Below are 25,488 nucleotides of genomic sequence, written 5' to 3'. Positions count from 1 at the left end.
CCTCGTGTCTGATGTCTCCTTCCCACTTCACAGTCCTGAGGACAGCAGGCCTTCCCTGCCTCTGGTGGGGGATGTGGCGCAGATGCTATCCTGCTGATAGCTGACCTGGCTTCTGGGATGCCTTCACTCTCCACTCCTCAACGTTCCCCTATAAAGTAGACATAAGAACGTGGTCCAGCATGGCCTGGTCAACCTGTCAGCACCACACATCAAGTCTGCGGGGCAGCCGATGGTAGAATGTGGGGCCTAGAACCATCCTGAGGGCCTGAGAACTCACCAGAACCTGGCCCCTTCCTTCTTTCCTGCCCCTGCTTCCTTGTCTCAGGAAACGGCTGAAGGGTCGGGACACTGGACTTCCCTTGGGCAGAACGGGCACCACATTCAGGCCACTGGCTAAGGGTGCTACAGGGAGAAGGAGGAGGCCCTGGGGCAAGGGTGGAGAAGGGAGAACCTATCTGACCACCCAGGAAGAAGACGCGTGGCAGCAGGGTTGAGGGCACTGCTCAGGTCTCTGTTCAGGGTTCTGTGGTCAGTCGGGAGTTCCCTGCCCTCAGAACATGTAGTACTGCCCCCCTGGACCCAACTGTCCCGGGCCCCCACCTCTCATGCTCTGAGCCCAAGGACTCCAGGTCCACCCCCAATGCGCTCGGCTCCTCACCCCACGTCACTGAACCCCCACCTTGACCCATTCAAACAGAACTCCGAGCTCAGTCTGTGCGCACAGCCACGTGTGGCTTACTCGGACCCTGACCTGAGCTTCTGGGTGCCTTCAGATGCTCTTACAGGTGGATTCAACCATCTGTAAGTTGACTTTTGGTTTAAGACAGTTGTGTATTTAAAATTCAAAACTGTTCTTTTTCTTTAGGAATTTTTTTTTTTGCATGTCATAAAACACATTTTTTAAAGATTTTATTTGTTTATTTGACAGCCAGCAAGAGAGGGAACACAAGCAGGGGGAGTGGGAGAGGAAGAGGCAGGCTCCCAGCGGAGAGCAGGGAGCCCAATGTGGGGCTCGATCCCAGGACTCTGGGATCACGCCCTGAGCCGAAGGCAGACGCTTAACGACTGAGCCATCCAGGCGCCCCCATAAAACACATTCTTTTATGACTATCAAAGTAATATGTTCACTGCAGAGAATATTTTTTGAAAACCACAGAAAGCAAAATGAGTTCTGTTTCTCCCACTTTAAACACACACACACACACACACACACACACACACACACACACACACACTCCTGGTAAGGAGACACGCGTACCAATGTTGGCTTTGTTCCATAGAACTGAATCTGTACTGTATCTGAAGTTTTTGAATCTTGCAATTTTATTATTTCTATGCTTGTACAGTCCCTCGTCATCAAGTGACTAAATGGCTAATTCATCCATAATTTCTAAATTCTTGAGGTTTTCCTATTTATGTTTTCCTTTTTAATCCATCTGAAATGAATTTGATCATATCGTGAAACACAAGAACAGTTTTTTTCCCCAAGTAGCCAACATTTTCAGTACTATTTGTTGAATAATGAACCTTTTCCTCATCGATTTCTTTGACGCTGCTTCTAGTGTATAGAATGTTATCTTGTGTACTATTTCAAGGCTAGCTCGTTTGTTCTTTAGAGTTTTAAATTCAGTTTATGAATTTCTTGGGTTTTTGTCTTGTTTCCTATAACAAATTTTTTAAAAAAATATTTTATTTATTTATTGAAAGAGAGAGATAGAGCGTGCACGTGCAGGGGGAGGGGCAGAGGGACAAGCAGACTCTCTACTGAGCACGGAGTCCAACATGGGACTCGATCCCAGGACCCTGAGATCATGATCTGAGCTGAAATCAAGAGTCAAAGGCTTAGCCAACTTAGCCACCCAGGCACCCCAAGCGTCCAACTTGATTTTGGCTCAGGTCATGATCTCAGGGTCATGGGATCAAGCCCAGCATCAGACTCCATGCTTAGTGTGGCGTCCGCTTGGGATTCTCTCTCCCTTCCCGTCCCTTTGCTCTGCGACCCCCCACCACTCTCATGCTCTCTCAAATAAATAAATAAAATATATATTTTTTAATGCATAATTCAGGGGTACCTGGGTGGCTCAGTCGGTTAAGCATCTGCCTTCAGTTCAGGTCATGATCCCGGGGTCCTGGGATCGAGTCCCACATCCTGCTCCCTGCTCAGTGGGGAGTCCGCTTCTCCCTCTGCCACTGCTTGTGCTCTCTCTCTATCAAACAGACCTATAAAAAATGCGTAATTGATTGGCTGTCAGTGGAGTCACAGAGTTGTGCACTCATCACTTTAGTCAATTTTAAAACTCGTTCATACCCTCAAGAATCCTCGTTCCCTTTAGCTGGCATATTCCAACCCCTCCCTACCATGCCCCATGCAACCACTAATCTACTTTCTATCTCTGACACTTCATGTGAGTAGAATCATACAATTTGTGCCCTTTTATGTCTGGCTGCTTTCACTCAGCATCATGTTTTCAAGATCCATTCCGAGTTGCATTCCATGTTGTGGCTGAATATAATCCCGCTGTCCGTTTATACCACATTTTGATGACTCACTCATCTATCGATGCATCTTTGCGTTGTTCCCACCTGCTTGGGCTGTCGTGAATAACGTACACGATCGTTGACGTGCGAGTACCTGTTGGAGTCCCTGCTTTCCGCTGTTTTGGCTGCACACGCGGGCGTGGACAAGGCAGGATCGGCAGTTCCGTGGGAACTTTCCGAGGAACCAGCAAACTGCCGCAGCGGCTGCAGCTTTCCGTCCTCTCCCTCCTGGCATGAACCAGTGCGTGCTCACTAACGTGTGTTAGTTTATCTGTTTGGTGATAATCACCCTGGCGGGTATGGAGTGGTGCCTCAGGGTGGTTGAGAGTTCCGTTTGCCTAATGACTGATGATGTCGGGCATCTTCATGTGCTTTTTGGCCATTTGTGTATCTTTGAAGAAATGTCTATTCCGGTCCTTTCCCTATTATTTAATCAGTTATTTGTTTTTTGTTATTGAATTGTAGTTTTTTATATATTCTGAATACTAATCTCTCATCAGATATATGATTTGCAAGTATTTTCCCATCTGCAGATTGCCTTCTCAGTCTCTTTATAGTGTTCTCTGGTCCCCAAATTTTTAATTTTTATGAAGTCCAACTTACCTGTTTTTTCTTTAATTGCTCATACTTTTGGTGTCATATCCGAGAAATCACTGCCAAATCCAAGGTCATGAAGATTTCCCCCGTTCCCCCTCTATTTCTTCTAAGAGCTGTATAGTTTCAGCTCTTACATTTAGGTTTTTGATCCACTTTGAGTTAATTTTTTGCATATGGTGTGAGGTAGGGGTCCAACATCATTCTTCTGCATGTGGACGTCCAGTTTTCTCAGCATCATTTGTTGAAAAGACAGTGCTTTCCCCCATCGAATGGTCTTAGCAACATTGTCAAAAATCAACTAACCATATAGGTGAGGTCTTCTTTCTGGGATCTCTGATCTCTTCCATTGGTCTATATATCTGTCTTTATGATGGGACGACAATGTTTTGACTACTGTAGCTTTGTAGTAACCTTTGAAATTGGGAAATGCAAGTCCTCCAGCTTTATTCTTCTGTCTCAGACTGTTTTGGCAATTCAGGGTCCCTTGAGATACCATATTAATTTTAAAATGGACTTTTCTATTTATGAAAAAAATACCATTGGGATTTTTGATGGGAATGCGTTGGCCCTGTAGATTGCTTTGGTAGTGTTCTCCTCTCAACAAAATTCAGCCTCCCGATCTATGTAATTTAACTTTGTCTTCTGTTTAGATCCAGCAGATTCGTTGTTGTTGTTTTAGATTTAGCAGGTTTTAGCAATAACTCTGGAGGATTCCATGGTGAAGTTTTAAATGCCTAAAGTATTTTAACTGCTTTACAAATCTAGGGTCTTTGTTAACCGTTCAGTCATCTGACCTAACACAGCCTTTCCAAGCTTCAAAAACCACATACGTGAATGCAGACACAAATGCAGGGAGCCAGCGATTCTCTTAAATGTCCCCATACCACAAATAAACTAAGACTGACCATGACCAAAACTTGGCCTGGCCTGGTGAGGACCCACTGTGCCTGGACGCGGTTCCGTTTGAGGGCCTCCTCCCAGCTTCAGATTTGGAGTCCAGGGTAGCCAGGTTAGAACACGGGCCCCATGGCTCCTCTTCTTTCTGGCTTCCAGAAGGAGAGGTGGAGGAGGGGCCGTGCTGCCTCCTGCCCGGACTCAGGAGAAGGCAGATCCCCCACCCACGGGAAATCTGACAGGACACCTAACCCCCGGGGTGCCCAGGACGCTGATGAATCCGTCCCGATTTATATTCCCCAACCCCACAGACGGCTGTCGCGCTAATAGGAGACAGCCATTCCACACTCCGCACAAAAACCCTAGCTCACGCCGAGGTGTGGAGGCACCCAAAACCTGGTCCATTCCTGCACCCACCTCACCACCCGGTTCCAGCTTGACACTTACCTTCCCTTGAGCTCAGTACAATTCCATCTCGAAATTCTGCATTTCACATGCTCAACTGTGAAGTTAGCCACCAGGAAAGAAGCCAAGATTTGGTCTGAGTTTGTAGGACCTCAAGGAAAAAAATACAGGTTGTGCTTATTTCAGGAACTCGGCGTCTGTCTATAGAGGGCGCTGCAGTCTTCCACTGACACGGGCCACTACACGTGGCAGTTCACCGGTAGCCGGGGTCGCCAGGAGCCGAGGTCCTGCAGCAGCAGCCATCGGCCTGTGGAGGTCAGCACCGCTCACACCTCACTTGCCTGCTCCCCCAGCCACAGAGGCACTCAGCCCTAGCCTTGTGCTCAGCCACGTCCAGTTCCAGGGAAGCACTGCTGTGTCTCTGGGGAAAAGCACTGCTTCCTTAAGAACCACATCCCACAATGCCGCCTTACCCAGAGTCACCAGAACAGGCCACAGCAGTTTCATGGGGGGGGGGGGGGGCGCGGGAGTGAGAGGTGCTCACCCGTGGGCACCAGACGGCTCGCAGACACTGTGCTTCAGGCTCAACACACAGGGCATTGTCCACAAGCTGGCACCACGGCTGGGCCTTCAGCTGTCTGCTCCATCATTCCACCCGATTGTTGATTTGGGGTCACACACACCAGCCTCTGCTTTACATCTTTCAGTCTGAAGAATGGCTTTGGCCAGAGGCAGTGTTGTGCAGGTACCTTGGTGACGGGCTTCGCGAGTCAGTGGACAGTGATGCTGGAGGAGGCACGGGGACAAGGACAGCAAGTCCAAATACATTACAGGGTGTTCATGATGACGAGTCACTGCCCAGCATCACGGACAGCGTCCACCACGGTGGTGGACCGCTGCCCTTGGAGGAGGTTCACGCTGTGGGCTCTGGACCGGCGTAGGCCCCCGAGTTTGGGGAGAACGCTACACGTGGTCGCACTCGCATGTGGCCTCCACTTCTGCCCTCCTGGAGCCTGGGCGGCAAGCACTGCGGTTCCCACAAAAGGAAGTCTGCTGGCATCCATGGACCAGGTTGCTGGGTCTCAGGACTCCTTTACATTCTTAAAAATTATCGAGACCCCAAAGGGCTTTTGTTTATGAGGGATATAGCTATCAATATTTACCACATTAAAAATTAAACTGAGAAATTTTTTAGGACGCCTGGGTGGCTCAGTCGGTGAAGCGTCTGCCTTCAGCTCGGGTCATGATCTCAGGGTCCTGGGATTGAGCCCCACGTTGGGGGCTCTGCTCAGTGGAGAGCCTGCTTCTCCCTCTGCCTCTGCTGCTCTCCCTGCTTGTGTGCATGCTCTCTCTCAAATAAATAAAATCTGAAAGAAAGATGAAAGAACGAAAGAAAGGAAAAAGGACAGAGTGGAAGGGTGCTGGAAGGCTGAGCCCCGGGCCTCGGGAATAGGCATCACCCGGCTGCTAGGGCGGGAGGGAGGGCGGCCTGCCGCCAGTGGACCGTTCAGGGGCAGGAATGCCAGCCAGTGGAGGGGAGCCAAGCACCACTCCTGTCTGCAGGCTCCTCAGCCGCCCCGATGCCCTGGAGGTCCCCTGGGTGGTTGGAAATATGGGGCCTTGGCCCCCACTGCCCTACCCCCACCCTGGGGCTTTTGGAGGTGGCCTAGTTAGGGTCTGCAAGGAGCACAGAGAGGGTCTGGGGACTCTGGGACAGGGGCAAAGATGGCTTCTCCTGCTCTGCACAGTGGGGAGGCTCCCCAGGGGCAGGATCAGGATAGTAACGTTGGATGTGGAGAAGCAGCCTGCCAAGCATCCCCCTTCCCCACCCCAGCCTCCACGGAGAAGGTAGAAAGGCTTCAGCACACCCTCAATGCCCCGTCACCCAGGACCCTTTCTTCTGGCCCCTCTAGTGCCCCCCACCGGCACTCCATGAAGCAGCTCTAGGGAGGGACCCCCTCAGCACTCTGCACCTGCGCTGCTGAGCTCACAGGCTGGGAGGGAGTGTGGAGGAGGCCGCCCACACCTGGTGAGGCTGCCCAGGGCAGGTCGCAATTTTCCAGAAGGAAGCACACATGAGCTGGGAGCTGGGAGCAAGTCTCTGACACACTTGAGCCCATGCTCTCCTGATGGCAGCACTCAGCAGGTGCGGAGGTCCACGGGAGGTGCAGGGCAGGGAGGGCAGCTTGCAGCACCACCTCCAGCAGCCACACCAGGGCTTGGAGTAGAGGTGAGCATTCAAGGCTGCGTCTTTAGCCCCCAACATATGGATATGAAATATCATTTCCTACTCTGAGAGCCCAGGACTCCCTGGAGAGACAGCAGATTCCAGGTCTGGGGCAGCCCCTGTGTAAGCCGGAAAATAGCCCCTGTTGGGGAAGGCCAGAGAACGTGCTACCTCGGGTGGACCCGTGAGCTGACCCTCCCCCATCTTTGCAGTGCACCCCACGTGTCTTCCCTGCTCTCAGAAGCTGCTCCAAGAACACAGCCCTGAGACAGTGATGTGGTGTTGAGCCCCTCTGCATGGGGCATGCTACTGAACCCCATTAAGGCCTCTCTATACACTTTCAAGATTCTATCCTTGTTTAAGTAAGCTCTGTGCTCAATGCGGGGCTCAAACTCACAACCCTGAGATCAAGAGTCACATGTTCTACTCACTGAACCATCCAGGTGCCCCTAAACTTTTAAGATTCTGGCGGGCAAATGCAAAGACTTACGTCTTGTGGCTGCCCAGGACAAGCCTCATATGTAAGTTCCCTTGCTTATGAAACCTGCCACCTACCCATCTGGAGTGGCCTGTCTCTGCCGTGTCTCCCTGCCCTGAGTATGGATGCTGGTGGCAGGTTACAACTGGGAAGCTTCCGAGGGGCTTGGGAACAGGCAGCCGCCCAACAGATGTTCACATCAAATCCCTGGAATTTGTGAATGACTTTACTTAGAAAAAGCATCTTGCAGATGTGATTAAGAGATGAGATCATCCTGGATTACCTGGATAGGCCCATCACAAGGGTCCTTGTAGGAGAGAGGCAGAGGGGCGCAGACAGGCAGAGAAGCCATGTGAAGACAGAGCAGGGAGGTGCAGTCATGAGCCAGGGGATGCAGGCAGCCCCCTGAAGCTGAGAGGCAAGGAGGGACCCTCCCTGGACCCTGTGGAGGGATCACAGTCCTGCCGAACACCGTACCATGATCTGACTTCTGGCTTCCACAACTCAGGAGAATCCATTTTTGTTTTAAGCCAACAAGTGTGTCCCCAGCCGTGGCCGAGGGGAGTCTGAGCACCAGTGAGGGTGGCCATCCAAGGAACTGAAGCTGGAATATGCTGAAATCTATGCATTCTTAACACACAGCAGACAACCGATCACCTTTGCATGGTGCTAGGAGCCAACTCTTGCAAACTGTTGAGAGGAAGACTGGAGTCTTCACTTGCCTTTCCTATAGGAACTAACCAACGAGCACTTCCCCCTACTGCCCGGTTATCTCAGATGAGTTGGGGGGGGGGGACGGATGGACGCGGCTTGTCCACCTTCTCATGTTCTAATCTGAACTAGGTGGCTTCCAACAACACAGCCTGTGCTGCCCGGATAAAGAATACGCCACAGCCTCTAAAGCACTCTTGCCCCCAACAAGCCAAATCTGAATCTGATTAGGCCTCTATACATTTACCAATTAGGAAGCACCCACGAAATGTTTCACCACAGGGATGCACTTAGCAAAATAGCAACAGAAGGAAGCTCCCTGAGACAAACGGTCCACTTTCTTCCAAGAAATAAGCTGCTAGGAGTGCCTGGGTGACTCCACAGTGACATGTCTGCCTTCGGGGGGTCATGATGCCAGGGTCCTGGGATGGAGCCCCGCATCGGGCTCCCTGCTATGCAGGAAGTCTGCTTCTCCCTCTCCCACTCCCCCTGCTTGTGTTCCCTCTCTCGCTCTCTGTCAAGTCAATAAATAAAATCTTCAAAAAAAATACAAATAAATACAATAAAAAAAGAAAGAAGCTGCTGGAAGGTAGGGAGGAAGCCAGTGCTAAACTGTAGCATTGAGGGACATATACTTGGGGGGGGTGTGAAACAACATACAAAGGAGGTTATTGGCCCACCCAAGATGCACCGGGCACGGGGCACAGGGAGGCCCCTGGGCTGCTGTCCATGCCTTAGCCTCACTGCCCTTAACTGTGCATGTGTTATACAAGGTTCTCTGTAATCTGTTTTTTGCTTCGTCTTGTTTTTTTAGGGACACGGAGCCCAGGGCACTTGACGACTGTTTTGAGAGTGTGAGGATGGACAGGGCGACCCCAGGTTCTGATGCCAGAACTGGAATGGTGAGCAATAGGCTTGCGGTGGCAGGCGTGACGGGACACACGTGTCCAAGGGGCCACGACCTGCCTCCCCCTGCACAGAGTGCCCTGTTGCCACGACAGGCCCCCATCTCAGTGAAGCTCGGACTCACAGCCTGCTTCGAGGTCTTTATTGCCACTGGGCAGAGTGGTCACGGCAGGGAGCGTGGGCCTAGGTGTGCATGCAGAGTCCCCTCGGGCACCTGGCCAGGCTGGTCACCAGCTCAGCACACCAGGGCAGTACTTGTCGATGAGGCCCTGGTAGTAGGGCCGCAGCGTGTCCACATCTGGCAGTTCGGAACTCTTGGTGTAGAGGTCAAATTTGCTGCAGCAGGGGAGGGACAGTGCCTTGTGAGGAAGCCCCCAGCCCCTCCACCCCTCGTCCCTCCCCACCAGCCCCCCACGGGGATGGCCATACTTAAACTCCTGCACCCAGGGAAGCATGGCCAGGTCCTGCTCACTGCACAGCTGCCGGTAGTCGCCACCCGTGTGCCAAGGGTAGAAGGAGTGGAATCGGACCACGTAGAAGGCCTGAGGGCGGGAGGAAGCCACGCCCAGCACGCTCCAGGCGGGATGCGGCAGGGCGGGGCGGGGCGGGGTTCTGGGCTTGGCCCCTCCCCTCCCCTACCTCCGGCGGAAGAGAGAATTTGTTGAACTTCATCATCTGGTACATGTACTCTGTGGGAGACGCGGTGTCACCCCGGGCTCCCAGAGCCGTGGCCCCCACCGTGTCCCCATCGTCCCCGCGGCCCGCCTCTAACTGGCCTCACCATCATGGCCCCAGCACATGAGGACGTTCTCCAGGCCGCAGTGAGGCTGGTACATGCCGAGCTCGGTGCTGCGGGGAAAGAGAGGGTGAGGGCCGAGGGAGCAACGTGGGGAGGAGGAGGGCCGGCAGCCGGGGAGGAGCACCTGTATCGAGGATCCTGGAGGTCCGGGTTGTCCTGGAAGGTGGAGTCACAGAAAACCACAGAGGCCTGGGGACGGCAGCCAACTGGGAAGGTGTCTCCAACGACCGCCCACTGCGGACACGCAGCCACGGTGGGTGGGACTGGCCTGCCCACATGGCGGGTTTCCAGAGCCCCGAGTCCAGGCTGTCCCAGCCTCACCCTGCTGCACCCCTCCACCCCTGCCCTTACCTGGGGCACCCCTGCCCTTACCTGGGGCTCCCCTGCCAGAACCAGGACCTTCCCCAGGTCATGCAGCAGCCCCACCAGGTGGAACCAGTCTGGGAGGGAGAGTGACAGAGCAGGCTAGTGGGGGTAGCAAGACTAGGGCGGAGGAGGAGGGGGCTTGGAGCTCAGGGGTGAGGCCAGGAAAGGGCCATGACCCATCTGCCTTCCCACGGCAGCCCACCACGGAAGGGAGGCACACCCTTGTCAGGATGGGCTTTCCGGATGCCCTCAGCAGTCTGGAAGGCATGGAAGGAATTGGGGAAGTCCACGTCTGGGTCCGACTCGTCCACGAGTCCATCCAGCATGTCCACAGCTTCCAAGACAGTCATTTTCTTGTAGGAGAAGCCCCCAAACTGGGTGTGCTAGGCCAGGAAGGGGAGGTCAGCATGGCCATGGGGTTGGCTGGATCAGGGCCCAGTCCCTCTCCATCCATCCATTTGGCCTGGGGAGGTGGGGGCTGGCGGCAGAGGAAGCTGCCAAGTACCTTCTTCCTGACGAAGTCCACGGTCTGCTGCGTGTGCATTTGCTTGTACGTGGCAAAGACACGGTCCAGGAGTGGGCCGGACTGCAAGCCAGAGGGTCAGCCAGGAGGCTCACCAATCCCTGCCCTTCACACCCATGGGGCCCACTGCGCTGGTCTCCCACGCTTGGCCCCAAAGGTGTGAATGGGGGCGTCCAAGGGCAGACCCTGGGGGCCGTGCCGCCCTCTCCAGAGAAAGACGGGGCTAGGGTGGGGATGGGGCGGGGCCGGGGTGGGGCCCTTACCGTGAAGTTTCGGAACCTGCCCTTATCTTTGGCTACCTCTGGGTCCACATCAGGCCGGTAGACCAGGGAAGGGTCTGGGCCCTGGTTGGGTGGGGGATTAAAGCCATTTCACCATGACGCGAGCTCCATGAGGAAGTGAGGACATCCCCATGGGGAACCAGAGCCTAGGAGGTGGATCAGCAGCGAGGCTGGTGGACAGCAGGGCGCAGCCCCTCCCAAGCACACCCGCCATCAGAGGCAACCTCGCTCTGGGGGTCCTTCTCTGCAAAGTGGATGTCAGCCCGACGCCCGCTTCCAGGCGTTGCAGGGGTGCACGGGATGCGGTGTGGGACCACCCGGCACCCGGCATCTCCTCCTCGGGACCTGGGTCTGCAGGGAGCCCAAGGGTGGGGCTGCTGACCCTTGCCCCAGCTAACCCTGAACCGCAGCAGGAAGACAGGAAGGAGGGAGCCCTTTGACCGGGACCAGCAGACTGGCGGGAACCAGCTGGGAGAGGGTGGGGGGCTGCCGCTCCTTCCCATGAGTGACAACCAGCTGCTGGGTGAACAGTCTGTGCGGCCACATGTGCACTGGATCTGGGGTACTCACCACAGCCACCTTCATCTTGACGGAGCAGACTTGGCAGGTGGGTGAGAGTCCCACGGGCCGCGTGCCCCTATATATGCCCACAGGTTACATAAGTGACCGCACACCACCCAGCCCCTTGGCCTTGGCTCTCGGTAATGAGTGACCATCCACCGTCCTCCTGGCCTCAGAAGTTAATGTGTCAGCACAGGAGCAGCTCCCAGCACCCCGGCCCCAGCCCCCTCCCCGACTTCGGCCTCCCTGAGCCACTGACCTGATTAGGACCCGAGGCCTGAGAGCGGAGGCCTGAGCGCACTGCCAGCCTCCTGTGCTTCCCCCAAAGGTTTTAAACACCTCCAGGCCCACAGTAGGCCCCTCCCAACAGGTCACGCAGACCCCAGACCCCACCCATCAGCCTCAGGCACTTGGGATTCTGGGAAGGGCAGGGGCTTATAGAAAAAGTTGTTCTGACACTTGCTAAATGGGATGAAAGCTTTTATTCGCCACTATTGCAATAGGGGAGAGAGAATCCAGCAGAGACAGCAGGGGATTGACTGCCAGTAAGCAGAGTGGGGTCAGTGGATGGAAAATTGCTAAGGCCAGATATCAAGGGTGGGGGGTTGCTTGCTAAAAGGCCAGCCAGGTGATCAGCTCTCAAGGGCGGGGGAGTCTTGCTAACCCTGGGTGAGGCCTAGTGGAGCAGCCTGGCTGGTTTAGTCAAGGGTGGGCTCTTTGGCTTCTGAGGTGAGGGGCTCTATGTGGAGTCAGGGCAGAGACGAGTTCGACCAGCACTTACCGTGCACGGACAGGGCTGGGCACTGCAGACACAGGAGGCAGCTAACGGATGCTTAGCCTGCCTGGGAGCTGACATTGTCCAAGGGGGAGGCAGACACACAAGTCCTTGTCGCCTATGGAAAGGCCGGTGCTCTTGAGAAAGACAGTGGGGGGGGTCTGAGTATGGTCAGGTCAGGACCGTCTGGAGGTGGAGAGAGCCCAGTGCGTGACACTCAAGGAGTCAGCCTCCACCGGGCAGGGGTGTGGGTCAGAAAACCTGCTCCACTTCACGGAGGCAAGAAGGCTGTGGGGGTGGGGGGCTGCTCCTGCCTGTGCTGAGAATAAACCGGAGAGGGAGTGCTGGGGCCCCTCATTTAAAATGGCAAAGTGCAACCTGCCTTCAGGACTCTCCCAGCGCTGGACACGAGATTTTACCCCGAGGTTCTTTTCCTTCTGCCTCCTCCCACTATGATGTCAGGTGGGAGGGGGTAGTCACTCGTGTTTCTCACATGCTCAGCAAACAATGCTGAAGGGATGGAGGGGGCTCCAGGGCCAGGGAGGTCCCCGTAGCCATCACCCTAAAAGCAGGTGGTGGCTTGGACAGAAAAAGGAGCAAACGGCATTTGTCTGAGGAAGATGTGGCTGGTGGGGGCTCTGGGGGAGCTCGGGTGCTGCCACTGAAAGTCCAAGTGGGGTATCAGGTAGGTGGCCCCGACATGGCCTGGAGCTCAGGGGGCCGGGTGGATGCCACATGTCATGGCACAGGGATGCCTTGAGGCCGACAGTCCATCCTGCTTTGAGGAAAATCCACCCCACACTTTGGAGTGGCTCAGCAAGGACCCAGGGCATGGGACCCTGGCGGTCTGGCAGCTCTGACCATCGAGGAGGGGACAGCGTAGGGGGGGTCCCTGGCAGAAAGAACACCCTATGCGGAGGACCAGACCACGCACCGGCCCAGGACTGGGAGCCTGGGGGGGTCTTGGCCACGTGGAGCTCCTAACTGTCCAGGTTTGACCCTCCTAGACCCCTCCTCTTCCTCTCTGCACGGTCCCCCTTGCCACTCCTCACTGTGTGCTCTCCCTGCCTGCCCTGCTGACACCCTTCGGTGGCTCTGAGGCCCGGCCCACTGGCCTCTCCTGCCCTCACTCCCTCATGCTGGTTCCAGCCTCTCTTAGCTACTTTTTTTTTGGGGGGGGGGTCCCCCAGCCATACTCACACCTCCTGTGGATTTGGGGTCTTGGCAGTCTCAGCTCCTTCCCCCTGGGACCCTTGCAATCCTCAAAACTACGCTCCCTCCAGGCAGCCTTTCCCACCTGCCTTGCTCTGCTTCCCACCACAACACGGACACCCTCACTGCAGGGCATGAACCAGCTGAACTGTCCCCGCAGGCCCTGATGGAGGGAGGGTGCCTTACCTGGCCAGGCGACTCCCAAGCCAGAAGAGGAAGCACAAGGGTGGGACCCAGATGGGCGTTTCCAGGAGCTTCCCACCCTCGGGGGGCCCAGGGCCTCTGAGGGGCACCCCGACCTCTGTCTGCGGTTTCTGCTTCTAGAGCTGGGAGAATGATAGCGTTCTCCTCACAGGGTGACTGTCGGGGAGACGGGCAAATGTTGACAGATCAAGGGACGTGATGAGTGTTTGCCGAGTACTAGAACCACCTTTCTCTGGGGCACCTGGGGGGCTCCGATGGCTAAGTGTCTGCCTTCTGCTCAGGTCGTGATCTCAGGGTCCTGGGATCAAGCCCCACGTTGAGCCTCATGTCAGGCTCCCTGCTTGGCGGGGAATCTGCTTCTCCCTCTCACTCTACCTCTGTGCTCTCTCTCTCTCTCTCTCTCAAATAAATAAATTAAAAATCTTTAAAAAAAGAAAAGAAAAAGAAACCACCTTTCTGAACGCTGGGTCATGCCTGCATGACATGGGGCTGTCAGTAATCAAGGGCTAGCAAAGGCTCAGGGGTCACAACACATAAAGGCCCAGCCTGGGGCCAATAGACACCAGAACGGGCCCGAGATCTTGTTCTAACCTTTGAAGGACAATCTGCCTCCCCAAATTCTTGACAAGCTTGCTCCAGCCTCCTGCCATTCCTGTGCCTGCCCCCAGTGGGTCCCCAAGCTGGGAAGGGTGGGGTCAGGGAGACTCTGTTGCGTGTGGTGCCCCCCACCCTTGTTTGGCCACCCCACCCCACTTGAGGTGGTGATGGTTCTGACTTCATTGACCTATTTGGGCTGGAAGATCTTGCCCCACCCAGCCTCACCCTCCCCTGAGGGATGGGAAGGGGCATTCTGCTCTGGGCCTCCCTGTCCCCAAATGCCCCAGTGTGCCTCTGGAACCTCTATACCCTCTCCCAGGCTCCCCAGCGACCTGGCTAGAGATCCAGGGAGGGGTTTCCATTTTCACCTCGAGCCCAGGCTCCAGAGTTGGCAACTGGACAACACAGTTCCCAGCATGGCCTGTCCTCCCTTTACCCTGGCCCTGGGGATGGGGACCATAGTGGGGTCCTCCTCCCTGCTGCCCTCCCAGTCTTAGGGCACAGGGAGTGGAAAGACTGGGGACTTGGGACAGGCAAAGTGTGCATGCCCAAAGCCAGGGTTGAATCTGATGATATCAGGACGGCGGGGAGATGGGGGTCATGCTGGGCCAACTAGTGCTTGCCCAGCACAGCCCTGGGTACTCAGGACCCTGGCTTCTGCTCCACATCCTTGGGCAGACCCTGCCCCTCTGAAACCCTCTTCAGGATCCAGACTGCCTGCAGATCTGCTTGGGTCTACACATGTGTGTGGGTTTCCACGTCCAAAGCTGTTCAAGGTCGTCTGCCACGGAACCTGGTGGGGGTGGGGTGGGGAGGGACTCGCCTCAGGGGCCTGCACGGCTCTGGTTACTGAGGTGTGCAGGAGGTCCAGGGGGCTGCGTGGGGGCGGGGCCCAGATGCAGCTCTGGGGTTGAGGTGCAGCGACCCGCTCCACCTCAGCCGACCCGCTCCACCTCGACCCGCTCCACCTCAGCCATAGCTGTGGGGGCTGCTGGGGTCCATGGGGGCGGAGTCCCGTGGGCCGGCCGACCCAACCAGCTGCCACAGGCGGTGGCCGAGGTTCTGCACCTGGCAGGTGCCCAGCGCACAGCCCACCCGCAGGAGCTGGGCTCGGGACCTGCGGGGGCCCAAGTGTCGGTGGGGGCCGCCCCGGAGAGGCCGCCCCATCGCAGGGGCTTGGCTGGCGCTCCTCTGCGGCTGGAGGGCCTCGTGTAGCTTCCAGACCCCATGCTGAGGTGCAGGGTGTCGAGGCTTCGGGACCCTGTAAGGGGTCCGGGCTGGGGGCTCCCTGCAGAGGGAGATGGAGGAAATAAATCTGATGGCCAAATCTCTCAGGGACACCCCCCCCAAACCCACCCACTTTCCCCTCCACACGGGCCTGGCGTCATTGGCAGGGGAAGCCCAGTTCCCCCAATAGCCTGGAGCACTGCCAGGGGAAGTCCACGGCGCCCCCTTCATTACCCAGCAGGCCAGGGGAAGCCCACGGCACCCCTCCACGCGCACACACAGCCTGGAGCACGGCCAGGGGAAGCCCGTGGCCCCTTGGGAGCTCTGGGCTTGGGTCCTGGCTCTCAGCCACCTCAGCAGCCCAGGTCACATGTCCATTCACCTGTGCCTCCCTGGGCAAAGGGCGGCGCTGGCCTCTGTGGGTCACTAAGTTGCCGATCCCGTGTGAGCGCCCCTTCCCAGCCCTCCCCTTGGGGTGGGGGATGGTGGGCAATCCGAGGATCCCTCCAGCCTCGCCTCTCCTAGCCAACCTCTCCCTGAGGGGGTTGCTCTACCAATGGGGGAGGGGACTGCCCTAGGAGGGAGGCAAACAAAGAGGGGCCTCTTGCCCTGCTCAGGATTTGCTGAAGGCATATTTTCTGGCCCTTGGTTTAGGAGGTAAACCCTAGCAGCAGGTGGGGGGGTTTCCCCAAGGCTGGAGGAATGCGAGGAGGGGAGGGGAGTGGAGGGAAATTCTGGTTTCCTTCCCTGTGGGCCACGGTTTGGGCTGGTGTGAACCCCACTCACCTGTGTGGGGCAGGCCGCGGGTTCCTGCCCAGGCTGCGGGACCGCGTGCCCGGGAGCAGCAGGTAGAGAAGGCTGATGCAACCGAACGTGACCGTCAGGAGCCGGGCCATGGCGGGCGGGGCTGGAGCGAGGGTGAGCCAGGCAGGTGTGGGGGACAGCCAGCCCTCACCTCCAGGCACCCCTCCCTCCCCCCCCCCGCCGCCCCGCACGTTGGGAAGCCCTGGTGGTCGCGCGGACAGGCAAGCTCGTACCTACGTCCGTCCGTCGTCCGTCGGCGAGTAGGTGTCAGGCGAGAAGCAAGAAGTGAGAAGCGGGTGGTGGGTCTGCTGTTGGCTGGGCCGGGAGCACCAGGTGGGGACCTCCTGTCAGTCTGTGGTCTGCGGTCGGTCGGGGTCCTGCGTGGGAGCTGGCCTCAGCACCTCCAAAATTAAATAGTCTTTCCAGGAGGAGGCGGAGCCGGATGCCCCAGCTGGGCGGGGAGCCCGGCCCTCCTGCTCCCTACTCCTGCCCTGCCCGCTGGGGAGCACGGAGGGTGCGGACAAGGGGGACAGCCTGACAGGAGCCCCATCCCGCTGGGAAGTGCTCCGACGGGCCAGGGACCCTAGCGGCTACCAGCCTCATCTCTAGCGCCTTCTGGTGGACAACACTGTCCTGGAGCCTGGGAATCTTCAGGCTGGAGGAGTGGGTGTCGGTGCAGTCAGCCAGGCCGGGGCCCACCCCTAGCTGTCTGCCCTGAGGAGTGGCCTGGGGGCCTGGCCAGAACCACTGCTGGAGAACAGCAGGCTGGCTGGTCAGTGCCTCACAAAGGTGATTTGGAGACCCTTCCTCCAGACCCCCTCCCAGCTGTGTTCTGGAAAACCTCCACCCTCTTTCCCCCTATTCCTGAAGGATTAAATGGTTTCTGTAAGAAATTTAAATAAGCAAAAGGTGAGACCCCTGCATTGCCACCCACTGTGGGTTCTTCTGGGCGGTCGCCGCACTGCTGCCTCTTGCTCGCGCTAGGGTACTGCACTGGGGCAGGTGAGCAGAAACGCATGTATGGAGAGACCTCCACCCCTTCTCGTGACTGGCCCTCCTCCAGCACGTAGGCGCTCTGTAACTTTGCAATGGACCTTTTCCTAATGAGCAAACAGGCGACGTCTGGTCTTCCCAAGAGCAAGAACCCTTCTGTCGTGAGCTCAGAGAAGTGTCTGTATAGGATACTTTCCCAGACGTGGAAACTCTGGCTGAGGGTAAGGCTATGTTTGTGTTGACAGCACCCAGCTGTTCTCCACAAAGCTTCTGCCGTCCACTCTCAACTGATAATGGGCTTGGCATTCGCCGTTCTTTGGGTCTTTGCCAATCTGAGAAGGGACAGTTACCCCATCAACCCCCCCAGATGTTTCTTTGATCATCTGAGCATCTCTGTGTCCATTCACATCTCCTCCTCTGTCTTAGCAGCTCCAGTCCCGCTCCCTCTGTCAAGTCATCACGGATGACCTGGTCACTCTCTGTTCCTCCCGCTGCACACACCGCGGGAGCTCAATAAACATTTGCTGGGTGAATAAATCAACAAGTGTTGAGCGCATGACATGTGAAAGAGCTTGGTTTGCATCCTGAAGGAGGTAGGGAAGCGTCAGCAGCTAGTCCAGTTTCTATTTGTTTATTTATTTTTACCACCTGGGGGAGGAGAGCGAGTAAAGCCACCCCCCTTATATTAGAAAAGTGCCACGCAGCAGGAGGGGTGCCCGGGGGGGCAAGCAGATGGGTCTAAGAGAAACTGAGCGACACTGGGGGGCAGGTGAGGAGGGTCGGGCCTTCTGTTTGCTGATGTAGGGACCGAGAGAGGGTAGGGTCTGGCTGCCTGGGCTCTTCCTGGCAGAGCTTCCCGGCTGCCCTCTAGCCTCGTGGGCCTGGGCCTGAAGAGAGGGCAGACCTGGAACACAGGTGTGGGAGTATCACAGATGGCAGGGGCTCTGGGAGGCGAGAGGTGTGCTGAGCTCTGTCCCCAGACAGTGCAGAAAGAGGACAGAAGCCACATGCCGGCTCTGGGGGAACCACCAGGGAAGGAGTGAGCAGAGGGCCCCGGGGCAGCCAACCCCCTCCCTCTAGTCTGTCTGCCACAGTCGCCAGTGCCATCTTTCCAAAACTCATAAGTGATCATACTACTCGCCCCTCCAATAAAGAAAAAATTAAATCAAAATTCCTTGTCTCTGCAAGATTGTTTAATCTGGGAAAGCGAAGGTAAACCTCAGCCCACTGCATTCTTTCTTTCAGAATACTTGCTGCCACCGTGGGCCTGTGGTCCTGTATGCCCCCAAACCCACAGATGCATGGGGTGTCCTCTGGCCCCCATCTCTCAGCCTGGCTGCTTATTTTGCCCTGGTCCCTGCTGACTGGACGAGAGGCCCCTTCTGTGGCCCCACAGCGCCGTGGACAGCACATCTGGAGGCCCTTACTGTCTGTAAGGGTGCATGTGTCCTCCAAGGGGAGACCCAAGGGCTACCTTCAGTTATGCTCAGTTGCAGGAGCTGCTCACCCGTGGAAATTCGCAAGAAGCCCAGAGGTTTCCCTGGCAAGTGGGGACTGGGCCACAGGAGGCAGGCGGTGCTGGTGATCTTGAAAGAATGCTTCAGAGAAGAAATTTGTGTGGGGCAAGAACAGCTAGGGTGGAGGCTGGCTGGACGAATGGCTTAAAGAGAGGTTTTGCTCGGATGTTTTAAGGTGGGGAGATTGAGTTTAACCCTCATGGCCAGGATCCGTAGAGAGGGCACGAGTGAGGATGGGGGGCATTGATGGGGAACGGCAAGCGGTGGGGAGGAAGGTGGGAGGGTGTGAGGGGCAGAGCCTCAGTGGTAACTGTGGAAGGAGGAGTTGGGGTGTGAGGTGGCAGACTTGGGGTTTGGTAATGCAACACAAGGCCTCCCATCTGATGGCTTTGTTCCCTCTGTGAAGGAGGGTCAGTGGGGTCATGTCTGAGACACAGCAGGTGGGGTCAGAGACTGACCGGTATCAGCAGGCTGGGCAGTCTGGGGAATGTCCGTGGTGTCATCATGGCCACTTGGCACTGTATGGTGGTGCAGGACCGTTCGTGGCTGGGGTTTGCCAGATGGGGACGGTGAAAACAAAGTCAGAGAGACGGGGGCTGACAAGGACATGGGCAGGATGACAGGCAATGGGAGCCATGGTGGGTGGGATAAAAGGAGGGAAGGAGGAAGCCAGGGAGAATCAGGACCTGCAAGAGGGCTGAACCTGCTGGAGAGAAGAGGTGCAGGACAGGCACGGTGCCCGGGAAGAGGGGGAAGCAGGCAGAAGCATGTGCCTCTGAGGGTGACATGGACAATGCAGTGGTCAGGAGACTCAATGGTGAGAAACTCGGGGGGGATCACGGTCTAGAAGGGACCCCAAACTTACCCTTGACCCTAAGGCACCTCTGAGAGGGCTGCAAGGAATGGGCTCCTTAGGGCATGAGAGTGGGGGAGTGGGGCACAGGGTCTCCACAGTCTCTGAGGGACAGCCAGCCCTGGACTCAGGCGCCAGGCCAGAGGACTTGCCGGGGACCCTGCCTGCCCATGCACAGCGCAATGGTGTGGCAATGTGGTAGTGAGGACCTTTTTGGGTGTTAGTGACAGACACCGACTCAAGCCACCTGGGGCCAAGAGGAGGGTTTTTCAGCCTGTGGACCCAATACCCAACGGAAGCAGAGGAGGGTGTGGCTGCACCTGCACCCCAGGCCCAGGAGCAGAGGGAAGCTTGCGCCTCGTGGGCTCTCTGGGCTCGTGTCACTCATTCTCCAGCCGGCTCCTGCAAGGGGGGGGGCTCCTGGATGTGGGCGGCCGGTTCCTTCCTAGGTTCTCCCGCAGCCAAGAGTCTAAACGCAAGCCCAATCCTGCCAGCCCCCTCCCAGCTCGTCAGCGCGTGGCCCTGAGGCTCCCTCCAGCTCTCCAGCTCCTCTCCCAGCACGTCCTGCCCTCGACTCCGTGTCCCCCTCGCCCATCCCTGCGCCGCGGCGGGGAGGCCCCGGCACCGCACCCGGCCTCCGGGTGCTCTCCGCTGAGCACGCTGCTCTTCACAGCGGGACGGGCAGCGCACCTTTCTGCACGACACCCCACCTAGACGGGGCTTCCAAGTGGGGCCCGAACCCTCCGCGGGCCGCGAACCCCAAGGGCAAGTCCTGAGTTCTCCCCCGCAATCGCCAGGTTGGCAGCTCCTGAGCGGACGGCCCCGGGCTCGTCCTGCGCCCCAGGCTTGGGAGATCTGGGGGCAGGCCCGGGTCCTTCTGCTTTCCTCCAAACTGACAGAGCCGGGGTACAGCGGGATCCCCGGGAGCTCCCAGGAGCGAGGCCCTCCCGGTCTCCTCCCCGGCGTAGGAGCCCGGAGCTCCAGCCCAGCTCCGACCCCGGCCGCGCCTGCCTTTGACCCGCGCGAGCCGCCGTCGCTGTCAGCACCCGGGGGGCGGGGCCGGATGGGGCCCCGCCCCCGGGAACCGAGCCCGCGCCTACTGGCCCAATGGGAGCACGTAGCTCCTGGCCCCGCCCGTGACGGGGGCGGGGCGAGACCGCGCAGGCGCACGGCGCGGCCGGGCGGGCCGGCTGGCTGGGAAGATGGCGGCGGGAGCCCTGGCCGCCGCCGCGGAGCGGGCCTGGGGCGTCCGGGGAGCGCGGGCCAGGGCCGGGATCGGGCCATGAGCGCGCCGCCCTCGCGTCCCCGAGCCGCGGAGCCCGCCCGCGCACTTCGCCATGGCGCGGCTCGCGGACTACTTCGTGCTGGTGGCGTTCGGGCCGCACCCGCGCGGTGAGTGCCGGGCCCGCGGCCGAGGGTCGAGGGCGGACGGCCGGAGACCGGGAATGGTCAGCCGGCGCGGCGGGACAGGCGCGCCGGGGCAGTCGCTGGGACATGTGAGGCGCGCGGGCCGCGGCCGCCGGGCCGACGCGAGGGTCGTCCGGGGCACCTGCCGGGCTGGGGTCCGGGGTCGGGGGTCGGGGAGGGGTGGCCCCTCTGAGGCAGTGCGATACGGCGAGCTGAACCTGCCCACCAAACTCAGGACCGAACCGGGTCAGGCAGAGCTTTGGCATGGGCCTGGGAGGTGGGAGGGCCCCGAGACTGCTCGGCCTCCCGGCTCCCAGTTGGGTGGGATGGGCCCTCTCTGCCTTGGCCGACTGCCGGGTAGCTCTGCCTCCAGGGGCACGGATCCTTCGCTTGCAAGCCCCTCCTCTGACCCCCAGTGCCTCTGGTCTGGAGCCTCCGCCCTGCCCGTGTGGGATGTCTTAGGTCCAGGAGGCTTGGTGGGATGCAGAAGAGGGGTGGAATTTAAGGACTACTTCATGAAGAGGTGGTGTTTGAGCTGTAACTGGGAGGACTTCAGGAGGAAATGCGAGGAGGAGAGAGAGAAGAGCATTCCTGGCAGAGGGCCTGCGGTCCTCATGCCTGTAAGCCAAGCCCTGGGTGGGGGATCATTGTGGTGACTGTGCCGATGTCCAGGAGGTCCATGTCTAGGGTCAGCGCCTGTGTCTGAGAGCTCTTCAGCCCAGGGGGTAGGAGAAAACAGAGCCTGACAATGACATCAGCAACAGTCATGGAGACAGTGGGTTGGGGAGCGCGCTCGGTGTGCCAGGCCCTGCACAGCCCTTTGTGTGTGTGATCTCATTTCTTCCTCCCAGCAGCCCACCAAGGTTTCCTTGCCCTCTCCCTCATCTGTAGAGTGGAGCTGGGCAGAGAGGTTGATTGCCTGGTCCGAGGCCCCCAGAGGCTAACCCAGCACCAAGCCGTGGGCTCAAATCCCATCTGCAGAGGGGCAGTACATGTCCTCGGGATGCCTGCGTGGTCAGGCTGAGGCTTAATCTCGAGACTGAAGGTGGGGTTGAGCCCCCAGTCTGTGCTGCTTCTTGTCAGCCCAGTTGCCACTGTCATCACCCAGGACCCAGACTTTCTCTCCTCTTTGCCTTTCTTGCTGAGACTCCACCTGCTGGACCCTGCACACTCCAGACCCTCCTCAGTGCCCTCATAGGACTCGCTCCTGTTCTCTGCTCCTGTGTGTGCCCTGACACCCTCGGTGATGAGCGTGTCTTCCTCCAGCGAGGGAGGTTTTGCAGCAAGAACCAGTCATCTTTGTCGCCCAGTCTGCACATGGCACGTTCACTGTCAGTGTTGTACAGGCCCACAGAGAGAGAACTGTCTGTTCCAAGGGACATGTGGGGAGCAGTGAAAAGGCCATGCCACCTGGAGCAGAGGGATGCATGGGGTCCAGGGGAACAAGGTTGGCCGAGGGGCTGCTCCAGCATGAGGGACCCTAGGCTGGAGCTGCATGAACACAGTGGGCTTGGAGGCTGAGAATGCTGAGAGTGGTGTGGGAAGGGTCTGGGGAGGCAGAGACCACAGGCAGAGGCCAGGTGGTAGCAACAGGGGTGGGGAGTTGAGGGTGAATTATGGAGGTGGGAGGCGGCATGGGTGGGCTCCATGGCAAGCTGGCTGTGACACGGAGGGGGGGGGGCACTCCTGGCATTTGTGGCCTCTGATAAACACAGGGGAGAAGGCTAGAGTCCATGATGCCTGCTTTCCCTGAGTGTCCGCTGCAGTAGGGGTGAGGGCCATGGAGCCCTCTCACCACTGCCTTCCAGGGCTGGAGCTGGTCAGTTGCTGGCTGGCCACCCAGCTTCAGGGCCTCTGTTGGCAGGACTCATCCATCCCTGTGAGAAATAAGCCCACAGGCTAGGACCCTGGCCGTAGGGCTGAGGGCAGAGCCCAGTGGTGGGGGGAAGCCTGAGGCAGAGCACTACATGGGGGAGTCAGTGGTACCTGCTTTGCTACTTGATAGCTCTTGACCTTGGGCCAGTCTTCCAGCTCTCTGCACCTCCAGCTTTTTCATCTGGAGTTGGAATGAGTCACACAGACCTTCCAGGCTGCCGTGAGCTTGCGGTGGACACAAATGTGAAGCTGTTCACACGGGAGGCTCCAGGAAATAATGGATGTCTTATGAATGATGAGCAGCGGGTGTGTGGACACCCATAGGTACTGACACAGTGGGCAGTTCTGCTGGAGGTGGCAGACCCTGTGTGCTGGCAGGCCTAGGACATCAGGACAGGGGTGCGGGGTCTTCTGGGTTTGGTGGTGGGGGTAGGAGTCGGGGATATCTTGTCCTTGGCCTGGGTCTAGACAGCCTGTCTAGGCAGGGCCTGGGTACAGGAGTCCTGCCTGAGGGAGCATCTGGTTTTATGGTTACCATCTGGCAGACCTCTCCAGACAGGAGCATGGGGAGGCGGCTGGATGGGACCCCAACTTTAAGAGTACAGGCCCCTTGCCTGGTGAGTGGGGGGAGCTCCTTCACTAAGGACATGGGTTTAGCACCTTCTGCACCCTGGGCCCAGCTCTGGGAACACTGGAGGCCAGTCAGATCACACCTGTCCAGCTTCTGGGCTGGGAAGGCCCTGACAGTGGTTAGCTGATTGAACACAGCATGGCCAGTGTCAGGTTATGTCTTTGGGAGCAGGAGACACTCTTGACCTGACCAGGCGGCTGAGTGCATGTCTACCAGGGAGAAGGGGCTGGACCTCTCCTTGTTCACCCCCTTCCCATGTCCATCCCCACCCCTAGCATTTGAGAAGAAGACCTTCTGCCCCATGGTCTGGCCTCTCTCAGACCTGACTGTGCTGAGCGGGCCACATTCTTGGGCCCCATCTACTCTCCCCACCCATGTCCTGCCCTCTGGAGCAGGTTGGGGCTGTTTGGAATGGCCTCAGCTGGCTTCCAGCCCCCACCCTGGGAGCCGGTCTGGTCTGCCTGGGGGAAGGTTGGGGAGGACCACTGGGGACGCTGCAGCCCCTCTGCACACATCCTGTTGCTGTGGCTGGCTGGGAGGGCCTGTGTGTTGAGGTTGGGTGGGTGGGGCAGCAGGAAGGTCCCGTCCTTCCTTCACCCTCTTCCTATAGCTGAGCTAGTCCTAGGGCGTCTACGCTGGGGTGTGTGGAGGAACGGGAGGGGCAGGCAGAGGAGGCTGCCATCCTCCCTTGCCTCTGCTCACAGTGCATGCTGGCCTGGGCTGGCCCTCCAGGCGTCGGAGCCTGGCACTGGCGACGGCCACTGCCAGCAGATGACAGAACGCGTGCTCTGTGTTCTCTCGCCCTGTGTTCAGGCCTACAGCCCACACAGGGCTGGCTGCGGGGATATGGTTGCAAGAGGAAGTGCTTGTCCCCGTCTGTGTCTCAGGGGACTTTGGTGCCCTTCCTCCTAAGGCCTCCCAAAGAGTCCCGCCCTGGGACGCCTGATGGTGCTGGTTAGATTAGTTCTATCACTGTGGGGTGATAGGGTGCCCTTCCTCCTCCAGGGGAAGCTCTGGTGGGGTAGGGAGCTCATCTGCTGCAGATCACCTCCATGGCCGCAAGGGCTCAGGTGGGTGGGGGACACTGGGAGACACGGCAGAGCTGCCACCTCCCCCAGGATGCAGGCCAGCAGCCAGGTTGCAGCCTGGCCCCTGCTAGCACAGAGCTGAAGTGTGGGCCGGATTTCAGAGAGGGTTGGAATGAGACCAGGAGTCAGGGCCTCCCTATGGCGTGCCCTTCCAGGGAGGGCTTGCCTGTCCTGGAGCACTCTGGGGCTCCGAAAGCTGCCCTGCACTTCTGATTAAGGAACCTGTTTGCTTGTGGGGTGTGAGTGGGCCTGGGTGTGAGAGGGTGGTTGTGTAGCTGGCTGTATGCATTCAGCAAGCCCTAATTAGGCAGCGGGCTGTGCCAGGCACAGGTGCAGCGATGGATACAGAGATGTAGTTTCTTGCTTATGGAGCTCCCATCTGGCCCAGCCAGCCAGCAGGTGCACCAGGAATCACAGAGGGGTATAGTGGAGAGAGGGAGGTCCTGGGGGTCCTGCTGTAGGCCCCAGGCTCAGGCAGGGTGCAGAGAACTGCTGGAGGAGGGGGCACTCTTTTGGCTGAGACCTGAAGGCTAAGTTTGGGACCATGATGGCCCAAAGAAGGAGCTGCAGGTAGTGGGGGGATGCTTACTGGCATAGGGGCAGTTGAAGGAAAGCCTCCAGTTGGTTCTTCAGAGGGTGGAGCCCTGCAAGTGGGAGTTGATGTTTCACAGGATAAATGGGGTGGGGAGGGTGGGTGGTGGACAATGGCCAGTTACGTTGTCTGCTTCCCTGTGGAGAGAGGCTGCTGAGAGCAGCCCTCCAAAGGCTGTCTGGCCTTGGGAGGGAGGCTGTGGGGCAGAGGCTGCTGTCCCTGTCTGCACACACCCCCTCTTCCTTCCTCCGCCCGCTGCCTCGTGGCAAGAACTGGGTGAGCCCTGGGTGCCAGCCAGGCCCAGGCCCAGGCCCAGATGGTGGTTTGGGGCTGTGCACAAATCAGCCCTTGGGGGAGTGGGTGGGGAGGGAAGCCATGGCTCAGGGTGAGCTGGCCTGGGCCTGTTGAGGGCGGCCCTTGGGAGTGG

The 25,488-nt window shown here is 58.3% G+C and overlaps 3 protein-coding genes across 4 annotated transcripts in view; 1 reads left to right on the top strand and 2 right to left on the bottom strand.

Annotated features, from left to right (window-relative positions):
• Positions 1-8,883: 8,883 nt before the first annotated feature.
• Positions 8,884-11,310, bottom strand: MIOX (myo-inositol oxygenase). The gene is made up of 10 exons (XM_040637100.1): positions 11,173-11,310; positions 10,708-10,788; positions 10,427-10,507; positions 10,142-10,304; positions 9,928-9,995; positions 9,680-9,789; positions 9,538-9,605; positions 9,396-9,445; positions 9,186-9,298; positions 8,884-9,092 (listed from the first exon to the last, which is right to left on the bottom strand). The coding sequence occupies exons 1-10, from the start codon at positions 11,308-11,310 to the stop codon at positions 8,984-8,986; spliced, it is 981 nt and encodes a 326-aa protein (XP_040493034.1). The 3' UTR covers positions 8,884-8,983.
• A 3,733-nt stretch (positions 11,311-15,043) lies between these two features.
• ADM2 (adrenomedullin 2) lies at positions 15,044-16,197 on the bottom strand. The gene is made up of 2 exons (XM_008702975.2): positions 16,088-16,197; positions 15,044-15,362 (listed from the first exon to the last, which is right to left on the bottom strand). Exons 1-2 carry the CDS (start codon positions 16,195-16,197, stop codon positions 15,044-15,046), a joined length of 429 nt encoding a protein of 142 aa, XP_008701197.2.
• A 4,552-nt stretch (positions 16,198-20,749) lies between these two features.
• Positions 20,750-25,488, top strand: part of SBF1 (SET binding factor 1) — a 28,050-nt gene continuing 23,311 nt past the window's right edge. For both annotated transcript variants that reach the window (XM_040637773.1, XM_040637772.1), the window contains exon 1: positions 20,750-20,860. In XM_040637773.1, the coding sequence (XP_040493707.1) occupies positions 20,806-20,860 (55 nt within the window). In that variant the 5' untranslated portion in view covers positions 20,750-20,805. The remainder of the gene's footprint in view (positions 20,861-25,488) is intronic.

The sequence above is a fragment of the Ursus maritimus genome, unplaced genomic scaffold (genome assembly GCF_017311325.1).
Source record: "Ursus maritimus isolate PB19 unplaced genomic scaffold, ASM1731132v1 scaffold_21, whole genome shotgun sequence".
Classification (NCBI taxonomy): Eukaryota; Metazoa; Chordata; class Mammalia; order Carnivora; family Ursidae; genus Ursus; species Ursus maritimus.
This window is presented reverse-complemented; position numbering and strand designations above follow the sequence as displayed.